This window comes from Cydia splendana, chromosome 5 (assembly GCF_910591565.1).
Source record: "Cydia splendana chromosome 5, ilCydSple1.2, whole genome shotgun sequence".
NCBI classification, from domain to species: Eukaryota; Metazoa; Arthropoda; class Insecta; order Lepidoptera; family Tortricidae; genus Cydia; species Cydia splendana.
In genome coordinates, this window is record NC_085964.1 from 6,964,128 (window position 1) to 6,988,142 (window position 24,015).

Here is a 24,015-nt window from a genome sequence, read left to right on the forward strand (position 1 = left end):
GTAAGGCGTTATGTACTATCCAAGATTACACTCGAGTCCTAAGAGCAATGAAAAGTGATCTTTTTGTATGGAAATGTGTTCAATACAGTTGAGTGCATTATCATGCAGTTACGCTGTCTGTTTTAAAGATTATTTTAACAAACAATTTGGATGCTTTATATGCAAACCATCGTTCAAGAGGCTTTATAGAAAGATGGACCTACTCTAGTTCTTGTCTTTTCGACCTGATTGTGTGTATTTGATTTGGACGATGAACGTGCCGAGCCAATCTGCCAACATACACTAATATACCTACTAACTAACAAAATGGAAATATACAATATTCTGTGGTTCAAATTTCGTTTTTGAACAATAGCTATTAATATGACCTCAAATTTAAAATGCATCAACCATGGTAATAAAATTCAACTTCATCATCGAGTTCAAATTTTCGAATCTGTATCTCAATTGATATGTCAGGCAGGTCCATGAACATCCGGACACCCCTCTACGAAATATAACCCACTTCCTGCTCGTCGTAGTCAGCATTAAACTTTGTTTTATAGGAGCAATTCGTAAACTTCCCATACGCCCCATCGGTCGCGTCCACGGTGCTTCGGCTATAAATTGCGTGTAAGCCCTCCCTCTACGAAGGGACGGACGCCGTACTTTTGAAGAACGGTACTTATACATGCATACGTGTACAGTCGCCATCAGATATATCGGAGCGGCCAAGGTGTTCACAATATCTGAACACGCGCTCTAACGCCCTGACAATAGAGGCGTGTTCCGATATTTGTGAGCACCTTGGCCGCTCCGATATATCTGATGGCGACTGTACCTACCTATTCTCTACTTTCCTCCCCCGCATCACCTACTTTTTATTAGTCTTTGAATTATGTATTCCGTTTGTACCACCACTTCTTCAATTACATTCAAATTGGAACTGTATTGGTAAAGGGAAGAAAATAATTCAATGTTTTATTAATTACACTTTAATAAGTTTAAACAAATAAAACTTACATGGAATTAACATCACAATTATGCTTCGCAAAACAGTGTTGGTGTGTCAAAGAGGCTCATTGATCGATATCTACTACATAATACGGACTCATACACAAATAACTCTAATCAGAAAAATCTCTATATATCTAAAGAACAATATAAGCAATTTTGAAATATTAGACGTTGAACATTCAAAGGCCGTTGTGAACACCCATCTATCTATCATTTTCTGTAGCCAACTACATTAAATTATGGAAACATTCATTATTTATAACAATGATGGATAATTGATACAGGTATCCCGACAAAAGCATTCCAAGGGGACAGGTATCTTGCAATTGATAACAACAATTTCTTGCATTTTTGTGGTTACTATTGGAGCGAGGCTTGCATTCAAGTGCTCCAAGTAAGAGATTCAAATAGGTACACTAAAAACCTTACACAATAATGGTACACTAGGTGGGACATTTATCTACCTACGTAAAGTATCGATAAAACTGTTTAGCGACGTTGAGAAAACTAACGGATAAAGACTTAACTAATAATCTTTAACAAAAATACTGAGAAACACTTGATTAGTTCGTAGTTTTAACATTCGAAAGTTATGATGTGACCCTAGGAGAAGTTATCTTAAAGGCGAACTTACAATAGATATTATATACCCATACAAAAATATCATTCACTTTCTATACACATACCCAAAACACTGCGTTTAAACTGTAAGTAAGACAGAGAATGTTTAAGATCAAGATTTTGTAGAGGACGATGTTAGGTAACCGGAGGGATCGTTCTTACTATTCATTTAATTAGAGGTTTGATAGTTCTACACAGCTTTGGCAATATATCCAAGTTAATAGATGATAGGTTTTTTTTTGATAATAATTGATGTAACTTGCGTTACACGAAACTAAAATATTAAGTAATACATCACTGTGAAAACAAATAAATTAAATATTATTTAACACTAAAAGTTTAAAAATAGTAATATCTCTTAATTCTGGATTTTAAACTCTTTTAACTTATATAACTAAAAAAACAATTAAAGAATATGGAACTTACAACACAACGAGGTACCGTAAAACATATGATTTGACGCTGTTACATGTATACAGTCATTACAATCGAACTTGGATGGTTATATCGAAATAAAATAAGAACACACTAGGGCTGGAATCAATAGGTAGGTACAGATAAAAGCTGCAATTTAACTAGGTACGTTCTTGTAAATATCAGCTAGTTCGCTCAGTGCATCTATAAAAATATTGCAATTATTTACAATTTCAATATTTGCAATAATCGACTAAAATAGAAAAATACAGATTTATATTTATTATCTTTGCATAGATTTGACCTATTGCCCGCAGGCTCTACTTAAATGATTGGCATAGTTCTGAACACGAGATACTACAACTTCAATCACAATTTTTGGTTTAATTACCAGAAATGTTAAGCGTATAAAACTTAAAACGTTTTATTTTTTATTTCATTGTGACAGACATGATAACATGCAAAATGGTAAGCAACCACTACATTTTATTACATATTATAATTTCTTTTTTCACGATAAGTCCTATTTTTGCAAACTTTCATTATTAAGCCTTTATTGTGTGTGCCTTGAATACAACTTTCATTGGTAACATCAGCAATAATTATGCTGCATCATTAATTTTTCCTACCTACATTGCCGGGTATCTCCAATTCTTCCACTGCTTTTGACAATCTTCCTACATTGTCGCTCGGCGACGTTGTTTAATATTCAATAACTATATACAATTTATATTTACAGTTATGTGATTTATTTTGGCGTCATATTTTACATGGAATGAATCACATAACGGGAATGTCGAGAAACCTCCACTATATCATACCGCAAAATATTGTTTACGCTTTAAAAACAATAGCATCAAGCTTAATCGGGAAACAAAGCGAAAATATGTAGTTAAATCCGCTTGACTATTTACAGGAATTCTACAATCTTGGCTGCTTAAAGCAACATCTTGAATAGTGGCGTCATAACGAGTAGGCTCAACGCAAATACGCTTCTGCCGGCGTCATTCGGTTTGCTGCCTAGTGGACCCACGGAAGCGGATTTGATGTCTTCCTTGGCCGGAGGTGCTTTTCCCATATTTTCACTACTGTCACCTAACATGTGGCTATCCATTTCCCCTGAATGATCAGGCTTCCTTATGTCACTAGCGATGCTATTATCGTTATCTTCCTCTTCTGAAGCTGGTGGGGCGGGTGATGGCGTGGTAGTAGTAGTCGTGGTCGTTGTCGTTGTGGTTGTAGTGGTGGTGGGTACCAAACTATAATTGCCGGTAAAATAGACTTCACCGTAAATTGCTTCAACGTCGACCGTATTTTCAATGCGTTCCCCTTGCAGCAGCCTTGATCGAGTAATACCGTCTTTATAATAAGTTGTTAAAGTAGCGGTATATTGCACATCCCGGTCTGTATAGTTTCCTCTGAATGTTACATTACAAGATGTTCCAGGTTCCAAATGTTTTTCAATTTTATAAAATCCATTTCTTTCTTCTTTTAATGGACTAGCCCATCGAATTTTAACAGGGCCGTCAGGCATTTCTATAGTTGTGTTCAAACCAGCCGAAAGGCCATGTCCGTGGCCCCAAGAAACGGTGTAGTTATACTTGTATGCGACTTCCTCGGTTGCCGTGGCAGGAAAATCGTTTTCATTGGAAAGAATCAATTCCCGGAATATGAGAGGATCATTCTGTCTGGATGCTTTTTCCTCCAGCACAACGTTTTCCAGTTTGTAACTGACAGGTTCAATTTCAATAAGAACTTCGCCTTCATCTTTAGTTTGCTCATCGAAAGTTATCAGACGGCCCGTGGTTTGGCCATAAGAGATTCTGGCCACATTATCTGCCCTGCCAATAATATCGGAGCTATCAGATGGATTAACAACTATAGCACCATCTGGTCTTGGGTTGAACCTATTCCATTGATTCCATACAATGAGGGACGAGTTTTCAATATTTTCGAGAACTTCGAAAGTATCGTAGGCTTTGGTTTCAGACACTGCGCACTTAGTATATTCAGGCCCTAAATGTCCTAACAACATATCGCCATCATGATTTGCTCTGCATATATAAACAGGTGACCCTGAAACAAATAATACATTTTATATTTTGAAATTAAATATTGTATAACCATAAAAAGAAAAACAAGAAAACAAATATCTTATTACCATCGTCTGTTTTTGCTCCGACAACGTAGTTCTCCATATTCTCCTTCTTTAGATTCGCCCACTTGAGTGTGCTCGAGGTGGTCACTGTATTAAACTGAGTCTTGTATATCCCGGCCATGCCATCGTCGGCCAAGGTGGGTACCGCCAACATGGCCATCAGCGCCACTAACCAGGACCCCATGCAGAACCTGTTCTTATTCTTCATTGTGAAAATCTGTAACAAAAATAATGGTGATCTTTATTTAGTCCAAATTTATAGTATTTCTGGATTATCGAAAATATGTTTTACCATATTGGAAAATCAAAAAATAAACATATGTGACGTTCCATGATAAAAGGTACCTTATGGCGGCTGGCGCTTACGTCGCATAGCGCCGCAATAATATTGGAGCGGCGTTAATAATAGCGTAAGCGCCAACCGCCATAAGGTACCTTTACCCGTGGGACGTCACATATTATCGAAGCATTAGATATGAAGTTAGGTACGTTATTTCACGTTCGCAACGCGACACACAGTGTTTCATTTTATGTCGATCGCACCCTAACACAATTTAGTTGACGCAGTTACCGAGCCGTGAGCCAAAATCGTAGAAGCTATACCATCCTACTCTCCATAACGCTTTTATGCACAAAATGTACCTACATTTTTATCAAATTGAATATTGGCAGTATCAAGAGTGAAATACTGGTTTGTTAAAGCAATTGGGATTAAATATGCTTTGCTTAATGAATTTATATTATTTACGAAACAATGAACTTGATAGTGCTTAGCATTGAAGGACTTAGTGTTTCTCATTGCCAATGTCAAGGAATTGGCAACCACCTACAATAATAATGTGGGTGGCGTACAGTGGGCAGCCAGGCGCGGACTGAGAGGCGCCTAAACCAATCAATAGTACGCTGCAGGTTGAAAATTGTCTGTTTCTGTTTACCTTTCTTTTTCGTTACTATTTCACAATTCACAGTACCGCCCGTTTGCCTTTCTATTCCTATTTTAGATACCTACTTTGGATACTTTTTATGACTATTTTTGTACATTGACTCGTTTTGTATTCGTGTTTGGTTTACTAATACTTTTTCTCTATTTACAGGTAAGTCGACGTAATTACTGTAAGGCATAGTAAGTTAAAGTTTTGTTCAGTAAGTATTTTTATAACTGATTTTTTAATCCATCGCCTGTCCGAACGATTATTCACCCATCAGTGTTGCAACAAATTGAATTTAATAAGTTCAATTGGAATTTGACACGGCCCATTAGGTCCGACACAAATCCGGACGCACCGTTCTTCATTTGATCAAATTTGATATATGGGTTTACAGATAAAGACTATCAATGCGTCCCCAGCCGCCATTGCACAGTACTCGCATATTGGAACTTCTATTTCATTGGTACAAGACAATTTTAATTTCTTACACACATTATTTAAAAAAAACTTGTGTAGGTATTCATTGGCGAACAAAGCTTTATTAATATCTAATACCTATACATTTCTTGGCAGATACATGCTTAGGCTAACCTAATCATGTGCTGCATTTATTTACAAAAACAATATAATTCTACTATCAAACGTCAATTTTATTAATATGAATGCTGAATTTACAGTGAAAAATATTAGATATCATTACTGGGTCGCGTCTAAGGTCAAAAGCTATCGTGGCAAAGAAATATACTTTCCTTATCTAAATACAGTCAAATATGACTTATAGGCAGGTTCATAAGTCATAATTGGCTGTATTAAAAGTATTTTTGAACAATATCACGTCAAAGAAATATGCTATCCGCATCTAAGTATCTACACATTTATGAATAGTAACACTCAACCATTATGATCTTGTTTAGGTATAGAGCATTTTAGGTTTAGGTATATTACGCCAAACCATAATACATATGTTTATGTTCGTGTATACTTTCCTTTAAAACTCATATTTGGTCGTTTTAAAGCATTTTTGAGCAACAACGGAATAAAAGGCTGTATTTTTGACCGCATTCCGACGCGTCGAGAACAAATCCCATTGTATGGGAGCACGCTCCGTATCCGAGCCGGTATTCTGTGTTCGCCAATACGACACCTAACACAATCGATTACCTTATTCCGTTGCGGGCGCTTGGTGGGAAACTGGATTTAGCATTTCATTCAAAGGGGATTCTTTCGGGCACACTAACAATTTTAACGCGCATATTACTTTGTATTCTTATACGCCTATAACCCATATTTCCGATACGAGATACGAGTAGGTAGTTGCAGATATTAGTTTATTTTCAGTTGATAAGATCTTGGCAAGAGAGGGTAAACTAACTTCATGCTCTTGTTCTCATGAGTTCGCTTATTGGTCTAGTCATTGACGTACCAATTGTCTGGTCTTTCCCAATCCCAATGTTACATTCTTTGAACACTGATTGTATTTTGGATAATATTATTTATGAATTTATATAGAAATGAAGAAAAAAAAGTAATTCCTTCGAATTTACGTATTACCTAGTGTTAGTAATTAATTTCAGAACTCAACAAAGACACCCCATATTACAGGTTTGTCATATTGTTGAGTGTTCCATTCGGCTAGACGCTGACCCCTTCTATTATGATCAAAATTAAACCGGAATTTCCCCCGAGAAATTAGCAGCGATAACACTTACAGACCAAATTGTTAACTTTTACAATAGCGGCGAAGTACATCGCGCGCTCAAAGCGCCCCATATGTCTCGACACAATTCCTGACTCCTCTTGTCTAGGCATATTCCTATTGCTACCCTAACCGAGGGAAACCAGAGATGGCAGAGTGATGGCAGGTGGACTAAAATGTTAACAGAATGGTGGCCGCTTTCGGATGAAAGAAGCGCCTGGCATCCGTTGGCTCGTTGGGTGGACGACATCCGGAAAATTGCGGGTCACTTCTGGATAAGATTAGCTCAGGACCGGGACAAATGGCGTACTAGGAGAGAGGCCTATGCTCAGCACTCAGCAGTGGGCGATAAAGGGATGATATGATGAACCAAGGGAAACCAAATGATAGGAAGCAACGTAATAACAATGAACTTGTTATCCATAACAACAACAACTATCCATAATCTTACGACGCACTTTATAGTGGTTGGCTTGATCTTTTGGTTAGCTGCGCTCGGTAAGCGATGGCAACACCCCTAGCTCTCGATCCACGAGGGGAGACAACACTTGAGATAAAACAAGGAAATGTGTTGTCTGCGTTTCCCTGCTAGTCTTCTCCCAATAGAACAATATTCGCGCCACGAGTACTACCTCAGATGGTACAGTGGTAAAAAGTATTTTGGACCTAAAAGGGTTGCTTCCATTTAAAAATCCTGGTGTTAAATCGCACCGTAATAAAGTAGGTATATATGTACTAGGTATATAACTATATACCCTTTACAAAAACATATTAAATTGATGATAATAGGTATTCTTACGTGAAGTGCTCATAAAATATTCAGTAACAATAGTAACAATATGACTACCTATTTAATGTTGCGGTAAGCAATAAACATTTATGTCTATCTACCTTGTCCAGGGTTGTATTGCATGGACAATGGACAGCTAAAAATAACTGCATTACGAGTACACACATAAAGCACTAATTGCCCTTGGTTACATTTAGTGCCATTGGAAAAGATATATTTAATCAAATGTTTTGTCAATCATATTTTGTTATCTAAGTGTGTAATTTACGAGTAAGAAAAGCATCTGTTTTTAATAAGTAATCAAAAGGTATCAAACTTTTTGCTCTAGTCTTAATGCTCTGACTTTTTTTTACCTATACCTACTGCTATCGCCATTATCTATACGATAACGTCATATTGCCCTGTCTTTCTTTCATCTGCAGACAACGGTCCACCTCAATGACGAACCACAGATAAATTTCAATTTCCGAGTTCCGAAGGGGCCGTCGCATTTCTCATTTATAATTTCCCCCCTTTTAAATTAATAACCAATTTGTCGCAGTGCGATTATTGAACTTTTGACGAAGTGAAGAGGATAAATTGAGGTTTATAACAATAAATATAAGTAACAAAAATTTATTTGAACGAACAATGTAGGCCTATTCAAGATGCCATTTGCTTGCGCCGTAGCGAACGAAACCCTAATGCCTCTCTGTCGCACTAATATTTAAGAGTGATAGAGAATTAGAGATACATTACCGTTTATTTCGCTACGACGCAAGCAATTGGCATGTTGGCTTTATTACTTTGAATTTTAAAGTTTAGGAAAAATAATGAAAGAATTGACGATCAATACTTATTTTACTTTAAGTTATGGCACGTCGTGGGAACCAGAAAGATTTGGTCCATCATTGTGTGATTACTAAGAAAGACTGAGGTGTGCTGTGGCAGTGTGTAGTTGTGATTTATGTGCGTCATTATTGCGGGACTTGACACACGAGATGACAGTTTTGTTGGCCTTATCTTTAGTTCCGACTCCGGCGCTGCCGCTGCCTGTGGCATTATGCTTATGCCATTTATCATGACGCTGTTTACTATAGGTAGGTCCTATAAATGATTTAAGTATACCTATAAAAATAAGAGTTCGCAGGTATTTTTTTGTTATACCTACAGAGTTTGAATCAGAAGCTTTATTAGAGCTAGTAATTGTGATCAGCTAATTAGTAGTAGCTTAAGTAGGTATTCTTATTAACATTATATCCTAAGTTGCCTAGGAATTGATATAGTCAAGCACTAAGCAGGACTTTTCATTTTTATATGTATAGAAACAGTCAATTAAATTAATTTTACGTTCCGTTTAAATTCATACAAAAACTACAATTTTGCTTTCGAAATTACAAGTAAATAGTATCGATAATGTTACTACAAATAAACGACACGAGATTATGGTACATGTATGCAGTGAATAATACGAGTATATATAAATAAGTTTATAGATTAGATTTGCAAGTTTAGTGCTCTTATCTTGAAACCGTTTAACATGGACAATTAGATGAGCAGCGCTAAGATAAAAATAATGTAACCCTGAGAGATTCAATAGTAAAAGTACCTATTTAAATAGGTGATACTGCAAATAATGAATAGTAAATTTAACACAGATTTGCGTACACGTACCTATTAAATGTCGTGAATCACACAACGTTTAACATGGACAACGAGATGAGCTGCCTAAAGATAGTGTAAGCCTGTAAGATTCAATCGCCTCAGCATAAGACTATTATTGTAAGGACGTAAAGCCGCTCGCGAGCAATTGCTTGCACTGTAATCCTATTGCCCCGACTGCTCTACAAGTCTACATTCAATCCATAATACTTGATCGGATTAGTCTCAATTGTTATACATATGGATAAGGCCGGAGGGGAAACCCTTGCTGACAACAATGGGAATAATTAAGTTATGTTCTTATTATCTATACTAATATTATAAATACCAAAGTTTCTGTGTGATTTCACAGTGTTAGTGTTAAAATAAAAAAGGAGACTTTGGTCCCGGTGGAAGTCCCGGTGGTATCATATTTGAAGTGATAGTCAAAAATGAACTAAGTACTTTACTTTAAGTTACACGTCAGCCTATTTTTTTAGGTTAAAAGAACACACCTTGCTGCAATAAATAAATTCGCTAGTGTGTGTTGTGATCCTAAGCCGTAACAGCGATACGCTTTTAACCCAGTTTCATGTCTGTACCTAACTATAGTACCTACAAAATATCCTTTTAGTGCTAATACGACGACACTCCCTAGTGACTCAGTACGCGACTAATTGAATTACGTTATATTCTAATTACTTTATATTATATCTTACACAAATGTAGGTTAATAGCCTTCTCGTGTTTATTTAATAATGAATATTTCGTAATCGCCGTAAGATACAAGGTCTGGACTAGTATTCCCATCTTTCAAGAGTAGGCTTTATTCGCCTTGGCGAACAAGTGTAAGAAGATTTCGAGACTCATCAAATCTGTTTACAGTCAGAGCTCTCAGTTATACTGGGTTATCTGAGAATAACAGCTTAAAAGATTTAATCTGTCTAAACGTCTGCATCAGTACCGTTAGAACATGATGAACGTACGGACTGTTATTTTTGACCCCAGTTCAGACCGCTGTTATTTGCCAGCTGCGGCGCCATCAACCACAAGTGCTTTTAACCAGGGCATTTACCACCTAGCTTTATAGTGGCAAAGTGCTTACCGATTTCACACTCTGAAAACGTGACGCTTTATCTAATCTTGCAGTTTTACAACTCCGTTACAACGGCTTAAATTGTTCATGGTTCGATTTTCTATAACATTGTTAACTAGTCGTTAAACTCGAGCGGAGACTTTGCTACGTGATGCAATGATAGGATGATACATAAGTACCTACATTTCGATCACCTTAAGAGCGCTATTACATTTCGGCGTTGAGCGAGTTTAGGTATTTTACGCGCTGCGGCAGGCCGTGCGAGCTCAGTATGCCGATCCCTTCTACCACACTCGCCTTCTACAATGATGGATTAAACATTCTTGATCCTTCGCGAAGCATATTGAAATCAACCATAACAACACTAACTGTACTTAACTTTTAAAGTTCTAAAACTGTTATTTGGTAAGTACGAAAATACTAAATGCAGTGCAAATGTACATAGGGGCTGTTCATAAATTACGTCATCTATTTTTGACGATTTTTGACCTTCCCCACCCCTCAAATCATCCAAAAATCAAGCTTCGGATGAATCTGTTTCCTCCTACGTCATGTTACCATCATCCGATGTCCAGACCCCCCCCCCCCCCACTCCTCCCATTTGAAACGACGTAATTTATGAATAGCCCCATACTCGTACTTATGAAGGTATATTACTCGAAAGAAATTGTAAGTACCTACTCGCTTATTTACATGTTTCGTCATTGCATTTGGTACCTATAGGTTGTAAAGTTTGTATCAACGAGGGTTTAAAAACGAACTGGTACTGAGGATCTGATGATGATTAAGGTGGTCACGGATACCAATCAACCATGTAGTAACATGATTAGGCTCGTTTGATTCGTCTCAACAAGATCTTTGACACTGAAGATACACAGGGTCTGATGATGGAGCTGGAAGGTGGCCACGGGTACCAGTCTATCATGTAACTAAACAACTTCGTGTTTGGGCTCGTTTGATTCGTCTCAACAAGATCTTTGACACTAGGTGATACTCAGAGTCTGATGATGGAGCTGGAAGGTGGTCACCGGTATCAATCAACCATGCAACTAAACCACTTCGTGTTTAGGCTCGTTTTATTCGTTTCAACAAGATCTTTGACACAAGATAGTACTCAGGGTCTGATGTTGGAGCCGGAAGGTGGTCACCGGTACCAATCAACCATGCAACTAAACCACTTCGTGTTTAGGCACGTTTTATTCATCTCAACAAGATCTTTGACACAAGGTAGTACTCAGGGTCTGATGATGGAGCGCGAAGGTGGCGACGGGTACCTGTCTATCATCATCAGCTCCATCATCAGACCCTGAGTAGTATCTTGTGTCAAACATCTTATTGCGACGAATCAAACGAGCCCAAACACGAAGTAGTTCAGTTACATGGTAGACTGGTACCCGTGGCCACAGTCCAGCTCCATCATCAGACTCTGAGTACTAACTTGTGTCAAAGATCTTGTTGCGACGAATCGAACGAAGCCAAACACGAAGTGGTTTAGTTGCATGGTTGATTGGTACCGGTGACCACCTTCCGGATCCATCATCAGACCCTCAGTACTACCTTGTGTCAAACATCTTGTTGCGACAAATCGAACGAAGCCAAACACGAAGTGGTTTAGTTGCATGGTTGATTGGTACCGGTCACCACCTTCCGGATCCATCATCAGACCCTCAGTACTACCTTGTGTCAAAGATCTTGTTGCGACAAATCAAACGAGCCCAAACACGAAATGGTTCAGTTACATGGTAGACTGGTACCCGTGGCCACCTTCCAGCTCCATCATCAGATCCTGAGTACTATCTTGTGTCCAAGGTCTTGTTGAGACGAATCAAACGAGCCTAAACACGAAGTGGTTTAGTTGCATGGTTGATTGGTACCGGTGACCACCTTCCGGCTCCAACATCAGACCCTGAGTACTATCTTGTGTCAAAGATCTTATAGAAACGAATAAAACGAGCCTAAACACGAAGTGGTTTAGTGGCATGGTTGATTGGTACCGGTGACCACCTGCCGGCTCCATCATCAGACCCTGAGTACTATCTTGTGTCAAAGATCTTGTTGAGACGAATCAAACGAGCCTAAACACGAAGTGGTTTAGTTGCATGGTTGATTGGTACCGGTGACCACCTTCCGGCTCCATCATCAGACCCTGAGTATTATCTTGTGCCAAAGATCTTGTTGAGACGAATCAAACGAGCCCAAACACGAAGTGGTTTAGTTGCATGGTTGATTGGTACCGGTGACCACCTTCCGGCTCCATCATCAGACCCTGAGTACTATCTTAAGTCAAAGATCTTGTTGAGACGAATAAAACGAGCCTAAACACGAAGTGGTTTAGTTGCATTGTTGATTGGTACTGGTGACCACCTTCCGGCTCCATCATCAGACCCTGAGTACTATCTTAAGTCAAAGATCTTGTTGAGCCGAATCAAACGAGCCCAAACACGAAGTGGTTTAGTTGCATGGTTGATTGGTACCGGTGACCACCTTCCGGCTCCATCATCAGACCCTGAGTACTATCTTGTGTCAAAGATCTTGTTGAGATGAATAAAACGAGCCTAAACACGAAGTGGTTTAGTTGCATGGTTGATTGGTACCGGTGACCACCTTCCGGCTCCATCATCAGACCCTGAGTACTATCTTGAGTCAAATAAATACATATAGAATGTCAGGTCGTTTCAAATATTTTTAATCCTGTCCGGTAGTTTATTAAACTGTACCATTATAAAACTATAAAAACAGTGCTAGGATCAAAGTCTCTCGTTGCGGTTTACACGCACACAGTATAGCGTTTTACACGGCGCCCGCCGCACACAATGATAAAAAACCTCGTCGTCGCCGTTGAAAATGTGCGGAGCCGACCGACACACGTCCTGCCTCTACAAGCTCTGCCGCGGCACTGAGCTGGCGCAGCGCGCGTCATCGGTAATATAGAGTAGTTTTCAAAAAATTGCCAAAAAATTATAGTAGAATTTCATAAACACTAATGTATACCAACAGTATAAGCAAACGTTGCAGATTGCTTGAGTATGAAAATGACTTCGATATTAAGTAGATTTTCGTAGGAATTGACACTTGTTTCGGAGAGAAAATCGAGTTCGTTTTACTTTGATTTTCTCTTTCTCAAAGGTATGTAGGAAAAATATAGTTTGATATGCCTAAAGTACAGGGTATTAGTAATACAAAATAGCCAGGTTTAGCAGAGTAAAATACTCAACATTTCCAAATAAGAGCTCGCCATTCAGTGCTTCACGGGGTTTTTCGGAAACGACCATCAGAAAAAAAATCATTAATAATTTAATAAGTCCTTTTTCTAATATTTACAACGATATTTATAAAGATAAGAAGACGCTTTTACTGGAACAAGTACTCATTGTTTCTAATAATGAGCGCAAAGTCCTGAATTTCGTCGACTAGTATCATCAATTTTGCATTATTTCGACTTTTCTTGTAAGAGCGCTCTTAACCTCCAGGTCCAGACCGATAGTTTGTTTTCTTATGTTCGAACTTAAAAGTTGCACTGTCTACAGTGTCTGCTAAATTCTACAAAAATCAAAAAAATTAACTCAGGATATCGTGTAACACCTTTTGGGAACATAATTGTATTAGCGGCTTGCTACGGACGAGCGTGAGGCGTGAAGCGTAAAGCAGGCTGCTTAAGCTAGGATGTAATTAAGTTTTCTTTGCTTGCACGAGCGACGGCAAGAGAACCAACTTACTGTGACCCTCCATAACAACTACGCGCAATCATAGCTATCTGATCTTTCAACACACCCCTGATCACGTAGCTTTTGGAATGGCGCCCTGAGGCAATTATCGCCGTAATAGCATCGCTATCAGTTGCCACCTCATCTCAAAAGCTAATGATGCACGTGCCAGCTTTCTCGCTTGATACACTGTATATCCCATTGTCTAGTCGAAGAGCTCACCAAAATAAAGCTATTGAATGCTCTCAAAGTTCTGATCCAGATAAGTATAAAGTCCCACATATTTCAACTGCAACAATGTTTCAACGACATTCTGAATCTGGTTGTTTTACTTGTGAATCAACAAAGTCTAGCAGCGATGAAGCACGGGATAACTGTAAGACTACCGAATTACTAACGGAGACGACGGAAATTAGATTCTTTTCATCATACATTATTAAGCAAATTGGCTTTTGTTTTTGTGCACACAAAAGGCAATGACATGCATCTCTCAAATAACCAGTATTTAGGTCAGTATTTATGTACCAGTAGCTATGGTCTAAAAATAAGAGCCTGGTGAAAATCGAGTCACAGACAGGTCTAACCATCTGAAAAACATATATACTTACCTCAAAACCAAACACATCAAAACCTACTACAAAAAATAGATAGTGTGAAGACAACAGACAACAGGAAATGGCAGAAACTATATTTTATATGATGATAGCAAAAACTAATAAAAAATTACTAATGCAACGTGTGACTAAGTACATCGTGTAGGTCAGCCATTCTCTAAGTGTGTTCCGCGGAACCCTAGGGTTGCGCGACACCCCTGCAGGGGTTCCGCAAGAATTTAGAACACTATGCTTAAGTCGCCTCGAAAAATTTTACTATGCAAAAAACACACTTCTAAAAGCTATTGTTTTATTGTAGGGTTCCATCAAGTATTTCGCTTTTCAAAAGGGTTCCGTCAAAAAAAAGATTGAGAACCGCTGGTGTAGGTAATAGGAACTCCGGATTACCGGTAGTTTTTGTGAGTGCGCAAATTGCTCCCCTGTTGCGGGCGCCGGCCGTTAGTCGCTTCTCTCGACGCTCACGTATTGTAACTGTCAATAAATCATCTCTATCATAGTCCGCGGCTACTGTGCTCATGTTGTGACAAATTGACTTCTGTATTACGGATAACAAACGACATTAGTCGAACCATCGCGCGCAGCGCAAAACAGTAGCAGGAGGTCTTCGTTTAGATCCCGCTATTGAAATAGAGTGAACTCTCAACTTCAAACTATAGAAACAATAAAACCATAATAACTAAGTTGGAAGATGGGAATGACTTCCGAACTCAGCAAGACAAGCAATGAGCGCGCGACTAGTTCAAGCGACAAGGTGTAAGAACTACTATTTTAGTAGGAACAAATACCCTCGCGTGTTAAGGGATGGTGCCGAAGCAAGACCGTATAACGGTGTTGAATCACGATTGCATACAGCGACTTTCTATGAAGTGGAGCACTGTGCGATGGCTCTTGTTGATAGCAACTGCAACGTCTTTCACGGATTATGTTGCATTCGAAACGTGCCAACACGTTTGAACAGTCTGGCCTTTCCAAAGTCGTAACCCACGCGGAATACTACTACGCAAATCGGTTTCACGTTTACTACAGACATTTTAATGGCCTGACGTGTCTAAATTCAGATCGCAGGCTAATATTAAATGCATATTCAATATGGAGTCATAGTTCCGGTGTTATCAGTCGGCGCCAGGCATTGTATTCACACCTAACCAGCGTAGGCAAGCCAGTGGTTCGAGGAAACCAATAAAACTGTGAGCTCGAAATCCATTACAACTATGTGTGCTCAGAGAACACGCGATGCTGGTTCATTTAAGTGCCTGGAATACCAGCCCTGGTGACGAGGCGGCCTCGCGCCGGTGCGCGCGCGCAGCGGCGCGTGCAGCAGCTGATAGCGTGGGAATCGCCTCATGCGTGAAGACCATAACCCGAGACGACCGACTGTGCTTTATGCTATCAACCTACATTCTCGGTAAGTGGATTTGCACTTTTGTCCTTCATTTTAACTTGGACATTTGTTTACAAATACCATCGCATTAGCCTTCGCGATTATTAAATTATCACGTTTATTTGCCTTTTTGGTTGGAGTAGCTAATAATACGCATACTTACTATACTTAGCTGAGTCTCCTAATTTTCAACTCCACGATCTTTCGTGTCAATCATATTATATTTTGAAATGTTGATAAGTATTGTATAGGCTTTCCCAAAGATGAGACTTTGTGTACCTGTAAGTATTCTCGGTATATTCCTTGAGTCTGTCGGTATGCTTCGATTTTGTTTATTACATATGTGTCAGAATATAAATGAAATATGCATAGTTGGTACTCTCTACCTTAATAAAGAAACACTTTGCTGAATGAATGAAAAGCGGTGGCATATATACTTGTTGATTGGATAAAGAAAAAATAATAATTGGCCCTATTCAGTTGTGGATGTGTGTGTATTGTTTACACAAGAGAAACAGACATTGACCGAGCAACGGATTCATGAAGCCTTTCGAGAGGATCACCAGTGGTTCTTAAACTCTGCTTACACATGGTTGTTACTAATCTAGGAGTCGAACTACTCTAGCTCCGTACTTATAGTTGAAACAATAATATCTCTTGTGAATATGTGACTGAGTCACAACTGAGTACCACTGAACACGCCATTCATGTACTTGAGCCTTCAAAGCTCTTAAAACAATAGGATGCGGGCTGACTTTGTGGCGGATCTCTTCTTTCAACTAGCGCTCATCAACTTGCTTGACAATACAATCAACTAATTATTGCTCAGTGCTCACTGACTCTTTATAAGTTTATACAAACACTTTGTTGGCAACGAATCATTCTAACATAATAACAGGCCTTTATCATCTGTGTCAGATGTTTTAAGCAGCATCCTGGTTACGACACTTGCGTTCGTGGCTGTAAAGCCCTATACGAGAGAGGATCCCTCGGCCACACACGCGGCAGGTGTATGCTCCCCCAGGTGGGCGGGGGTTGGAGGCCTGCTCGTGGCGCCTCATGCGTTTTTCTTTTAATGAGGAAAACCAGGCATCGTCGTGCTTGGATTGACCATCGTGAATAGCACGACGCCACACGGGTCGGTCTTCGGCCAGTTTCTGCCATTGGTTGCATGAGATGTTAAGAGCGCTCTTACAAGAAAAGTCGAAATAATGCAAAATTGATGATACTAGTCGACGAAATTCAGGACTTTGCGCTCATTATTAGAAACAATGAGTACTTGTTCCAGTAAAAGCGTCTTCTTATCTTTATAAATATCGTTGTAAATATTAGAAAAAGGACTTATTAAATTAGTAATGATTTTTTTTCTGATGGTCGTTTCCGAAAAACCCCGTGAAGCACTGAATGGCGAGCTCTTATTTGGAAATGTTGAGAATTTTACTCTGCTAAACCTGGCTATTTTGTATTACTAATACCCTGTACTTTAGGCATATCAAACTATATTTTTCCTACATACCTTTGAGAAAGAGAAAATCAAAGTAAAACGAACTCGATTTTCTCTCCGAATCAAGTGTCAATTCCTACGGAAATCTACTTAATATCGAAGTCATTTTCATACTCAAGCAATCTGCAACGTTTGCTTATACTGTTGGTATACATTAGTGTTTATGAAATTCTACTATAATTTTTTGGCAATTTTTTGAAAACTACTCTATATTACCGATGACGCGCGCTGCGCCAGCTCAGTGCCGCGGCAGAGCTTGTAGAGGCAGGACGTGTGTCGGTCGGCTCCGCACATTTTCAACGGCGACGACGAGGTTTTTTATCATTGTGTGCGGCGGGCGCCGTGTAAAACGCTATACTGTGTGCGTGTAAACCGCAACGAGAGACTTTGATCCTAGCACTGTTTTTATAGTATTATAATTTATAATGGTACAGTTTAATAAACTACCGGACAGGATTAAAAATATTTGAAACGACCTGACATTCTATATGTATTTATTTGACTCAAGATAGTACTCAGGGTCTGATGATGGAGCCGGAAGGTGGTCACCGGTACCAATCAACCATGCAACTAAACCACTTCGTGTTTAGGCTCGTTTTATTCATCTCAACAAGATCTTTGACACAAGATAGTATTCAGGGTCTGATGATGGAGCCGGAAGGTGGTCACCGGTACCAATCAACCATGCAACTAAACCACTTCGTGTTTGGGCTCGTTTGATTCGGCTCAACAAGATCTTTGACTTAAGATAGTACTCAGGGTCTGATGATGGAGCCGGAAGGTGGTCACCGGTACCAATCAACCATGCAACTAAACCACTTCGTGTTTGGGCTCGTTTGATTCGTCTCAACAAGATCTTTGGCACAAGATAATACTTAGGGTCTGATGATGGAGCCGGAAGGTGGTCACCGGTACCAATCAACCATGCAACTAAACCACTTCGTGTTTAGGCTCGTTTGATTCGTCTCAACAAGATCTTTGACACAAGATAGTACTCAGGGTCTGATGATGGAGCCGGCAGGTGGTCACCGGTACCAATCAACCATGCCACTAAACCACTTCGTGTTTAGGCTCGTTTTATTCGTTTCTATAAGATCTTTGACACAAGATAGTACTCAGGGTCTGATGTTGGAGCCGGAAGGTGGTCACCGGTACTAATCAACCATGCAACTAAACCACTTCGTGTTTAGGCTCGTTTGATTCGTCTCAACAAGACCTTGGACACAAGATAGTACTCAGGATCTGATGATGGAGCTGGAAGGTGGCCACGGGTACCAGTCTACCATGTAACTGAACCACTTCGTGTTTGGGCTCGTTTGATTTGTCGCAACAAGATCTTTGACACAAGGTAGTACTGAGGGTCTGATGATGGATCCGGAAGGTGGTGACCGGTACCAATCAACCATGCAACTAAACCACTTCGTGTTTGGCTTCGTTCGATTCGTCGCAACAAGATCTTTGACACAAGTTAGTACTCAGGGTCTGATGATGGAGCTGGACTGTGGCCACGGGTACCAGTCTACCATGTAACTGAACCACTTCGTGTTTGGGCTCGTTTGATTTGTCGCAACAAGATCTTTGACACAAGGTAGTACTGAGGGTATGATGATGGATCCGGAAGGTGGTCACCGGTACCAATCAACCATGCAACTACACCACTTCGTATTTGGCTTCGTTCGATTCGTCGCAACAAGATCTTTGACACAAGTTAGTACTCAGGGTCTGATGATGGAGCTGGACTGTGGCCACGGGTACCAGTCTACCATGTAACTGAACCACTTCGTGTTTGGGCTCGTTTGATTCGTCGCAATAAGATGTTTGACACAAGATACTACTCAGGGTCTGATGATGGAGCTGATAGACAGGTACCCGTCGCCACCTTCGCGCTCCATCATCAGACCCTGAGTACTACCTTGTGTCAAAGATCTTGTTGAGATGAATAAAACGTGCCTAAACACGAAGTGGTTTACTTGCATGGTTGATTGGTACCGGTGACCACCTTCCGGCTCCAACATCAGACCCTGAGTACTATCTTGTGTCAAAGATCTTGTTGAAACGAATAAAACGAGCCTAAACACGAAGTGGTTTAGTTGCATGGTTGATTGGTACCGGTGACCACCTTCCAGCTCCATCATCAGACTCTGAGTATCACCTAGTGTCAAAGATCTTGTTGAGACGAATCAAACGATCCTAAACACGATGTGGTTTAGTTGCATGGTTGATTGGTAATGGTACCTTCCAGCTCCATCATGAGACCCTGAGTACTGTCTTGTGTCAAAGATCTTGTTGAGACGAATCAAACGAGCCCAAACACGAAGTTGTTAGTTACATGATAGACTGGTACCCGTGGCCACCTTCCAGCTCCATCATCATACCCTGTGTATCTTCAGTGTCAAAGATCTTGTTGAGACGAATCAAACGAGCCTAATCATGTTACTACATGGTTGATTGGTATCCGTGACCACCTTAATCATCATCAGATCCTCAGTACCAGTTCGTTTTTAAACCCTCGTTGATACAAACTTTACAACCTATAGGTACCAAATGCAATGACGAAACATGTAAATAAGCGAGTAGGTACCTATAATTTCTTTCGAGTAATATACCTTCATAAGTACGAGTATGGGGCTATTCATAAATTACGTCGTTTCAAATGGGAGGAGTGGGGGGGGGGGGGGTCTGGAGATCGGATGATGGTAACATAACGTAGGAGGAAACAGATTCATCCGAAGCTTGATTTTTGGATGATTTGAGGGGGGGGGGGGGGGGGGGTCAAAAATCGTCAAAAATAGATGACGTAATTTATGAACAGCCCCTATGTACATTTGCACTGCATTTAGTATTTTCGTACTTGCCAAATAACAGTTTTAGAACTTTAAAAGTTAAGTACAGTTAGTGTTGTTATGGTTGATTTCAATATGCTTCGCGAAGGATCAAGAATGTTTAATCCATCATTGTAGTTAGTGATTGCAATCCGGATTATTCGAAGTTCAAAAATCCGGATTTCGGAGCGTTTAAAAATCCGTTTTAAAATTCGGATTTTGAAAAGAAAAAACCGGTTTTTCGGATTTTTTCCCACCAGTACTAATTTGCTGAAAATTAATGCTAATGCGAAATAAAAAGCGGTGCACATGAAGCGGTAACGCGGGAGAGCTATTGCCAGCCGGGCATTGCGCGTCGCGCACTCGCTCGCACCTGTATGCTTGCCCCGCGTACGCTTTTTTTATTGGCGTAGCAGCCCAAGTAACAAAATTTGGTACTATAAAAGTCCTGAGAACGTTTTGGAGCGTGCTAATTAGTGTTCATGATTAGCACTATAATGGTGTTGTCTTCTTCTTTGTCGTCACACTCTTGTCAGAGTGGTCGTGGTCGTCATGTCAGGGCCGGTGGCAAGCTTCACAATCCGTCGCCATTCCTCCCGTACTGTAGCCCTTCTTGTACATTCATGGCGTGGTTCATTGAAAATGGTGTTGTAAACGTTTACAAAACCCCAGATAGGCCCTAGTTTTATCACTGATTTATTCTATAAACATTACATAAAGGCTCTCACGGTGATAAATCAGCTCTATGGTTGAAATGTAAAAGTGACGAGAAACGCTCTTTAGTACTAAAATAGTGCTGTCTGCAACGTTTATGTCGCAATTTGGAATTATAAAAGTAACCAATGAAACATGTTTATAGTGCTATTTTGCACCGTAAACCATTCCAGTGATCTTTTTTATCATACTTGCGTCGTGGGTGCCTAAAATATTAAATAAGTTCATTCGCCATTGTTTCTTAAAGTGACATTTGTATTTAGCTAATAAAAAGGATGTACTAAAAAGCAGCAGATAAGGTGAGCAGTGGTGGCCGAGTGGATATGACGTCTGACTTTCAATCCGGAGGTCGCGGGTTCAAACTTCAAATCCTGGCTAGTACCAATGAGTTTTTCGAAACTTATGTACGAAATATCATTTGATATTTACCACTAGCTTTTCGGTGAAGGAAAACATCGTGAGGAAACCTGCATACATCTGCGAAGAAATTCAAAGGTGTATGTGAAGTCCCCAATCCGCATTGGGCTAGCGTGGGGACATAGCCCAAGCCCTCTCGCGCATGAGAGGAGGCCTGTGCCCAGCAGTGGGACGTATATAGGCTGAAATGATGATGATGATGACTAAAAAGCATTTGTGGACCGTTACTATGCCGGTACATTGTACATGCGAAAATAATTGTATCGATAGAATCATTATGCTGATTTCAAATTTGACAATGCGCTCTCATAATTTTCATGTTTTAATTAAATTAAAATTAATAGAATAAGGACTTGTTCCAACTGTGGCTGCTATAGTACACATAGGCTCCAGCCATGCCGCTAATGTGCTATTATGGCAGAAAACAGCAGCCATTTTTTAAGTTACGATTTAAGTTATTTAGCAACGTACCAGGTAACTTTTATGGTACTATACTATATAGCACTATAGAAAAACTTTCATGACTTTTAGAGAACTCTTCTAGCCTTATAGCGATGTTAAGAGAGCTTTTAAAAAGCTAAAACGTTACGTAATGGTCGTGCAAAGTCCTTTTATAGTGCAGATTGATCCTCTAATAGTGTTTACGATACTGCTACAATACTAGTACTATAAAAGTTACTTTGACGCATTATTAGTGCAAAATAGGTACATAAAAGCATCAGTAAAGTCGTCTATAGTATTAAATAGTACCATAATCGCTTTTTGCATATCTATTACAGTGCAGCACTTTAAAGATTCTTTTGTATGATCCTATAAGCGTTCTAAGAGCTAAATTATAGTACTTAAAAGGTCTTTAATCTTATAGAAACAAAACGCTTTGTTAAAAACCTTTATAGTACAAGCAGTCACAATGGTTACCATTATAGGCCTACTATATCACTGTTTGGTGATAAAATGCCTTAGTTATAGAACCTTTTGTTACTTGGGAGTGTACGTATGTATTTTGTTTTTATTGTTTTTTAAAGATTTTGTTATTGGCGTAGCAGTGTACGCATTCTGTTTTTTTTATTTTTAATAAAAACAACTTAATTTGATTGTTTGTTTCACTTTGCCTTTATGCCACATATTCCTTTCTTAAAATCCGGATTGAATCCGAACTTCGGATTTCGGTCAAACCAAAATCCGTAAATCCGGATTTGAAAAATGTTCACGGATTTGCAATCGCTAATTGTAGTGCGAGTGTGCTAGAAGGGATCGGCATACTGAGCTCGCACGGCCTGCCGCAGCGCGTAAAATACCTAAACTCGCTCAACGCCGAAATGTAATAGCGCTCTTAAAGGCATAACATAACAGCGTTATTAAGTCATATACTCTCAAATTTTTGGGGATATGTCAGAATCTAGAGAAAACTGCATGTTACATTATTATTTTTTAAATATAAGTACTTATAAGTACTTATAAGTTTGTAAGTATATATAGATTTATATATAGGTATGTTTATAGTTTATGCGTATTTATAAATATGTAGTACTAGTTTTTCTCTTTACTTGTTGCTCTCGTCTTCCTTTAAGTGTATCCAAAATTATCATATTGCTATTTGTCCATATTAAATTGTCTTTCACCTGTTAGTATTTGATCCTTTCGCATTTTCTCAAAGGTTAGCTGGAAGAGATCCCTTTTAGGGATAAGTTCGCCTTTGTACATAACATTTTTATTTTTGTTTTGTTGTTGTCCGTTTTATGTAAACCTGTTTATGTGCAATAAAGTGACATACATACATACATACTTATTCGATTTTATCCAATTTTAGCAACTGGAACCTAAACTCTACTTACTTAACCTAACCGAAGTTTTGTGGTGTACAATTTAACAGATTTAGCTTTTATTAACCTGTAGCCATACTCTATAACGATTAACTTTCTATGTTTTAATTTTCTATGCTCTCAGTAATTATAATTATCTCAAATTCTGTATGCTCCCATTTATTTACCTTATCTTAGCGGCAAAGGGGCTATCTGCTAGATTGTGCTACATCGCTGCACCGGCTTAATGGATGGGACTACCGGCGTGAAGACAGCATTACCGTGATTTAGTATTATTGGAGCTATAATCATCGCATCTCATAGTTATTTAGCCATGCTTAATTTTCCTATACAACACATCAATCGAGCCTGGTAGCTCGAGTTAAGTAACAAAACGGGATAATCACTTCAAATTACGTTGTGGACCGCGTCAGTTTTCCTTTCGGAGAGTTGTTATCGCAATTATCACACACATATGTGAATGTGATTAAACTGCCAACATCCGGTAGTATATTTATGTGAAAAAGGGGATCGTGTACGAACAAGGTTAATCAGAATCACGAGATCGTCGGTGGCACTGTAAATGTAAAACGTAAACTGAGGCGAGGCGTGACGGTGTCGGAGATGTCGCGTGATAGCTGGGGTGCCATTGCAATCGCTTGCTGACTGTGGGCGAATTGGTCTCTTGAAACAACCAGTAAAAGAGAATTCTTCGACTGAAGTCTATACGGTGATTG

At 39.4% G+C, this 24,015-nt stretch overlaps 2 protein-coding genes across 2 annotated transcripts in view; one reads left to right on the forward strand and one right to left on the reverse strand.

Moving 5' to 3' along the window:
- LOC134790564 (mitoguardin) overlaps nucleotides 1-24,015 on the forward strand; it is a 98,547-nt gene that overhangs the window by 30,065 nt on the left and 44,467 nt on the right. The window lies entirely within an intron of this gene.
- Nucleotides 957-24,015, reverse strand: part of LOC134790566 (protein unzipped) — a 48,849-nt gene continuing 25,790 nt past the window's right edge. Inside the window, exons 3-4 of the mRNA XM_063761414.1 lie at nucleotides 4,193-4,406; nucleotides 957-4,107 (exon numbers count right to left, since the gene is read on the reverse strand). Coding sequence (XP_063617484.1) covers nucleotides 2,969-4,107; nucleotides 4,193-4,397 — 1,344 coding nt within the window. The 5' untranslated portion in view covers nucleotides 4,398-4,406 and the 3' untranslated portion in view covers nucleotides 957-2,968. The remainder of the gene's footprint in view (nucleotides 4,108-4,192; nucleotides 4,407-24,015) is intronic.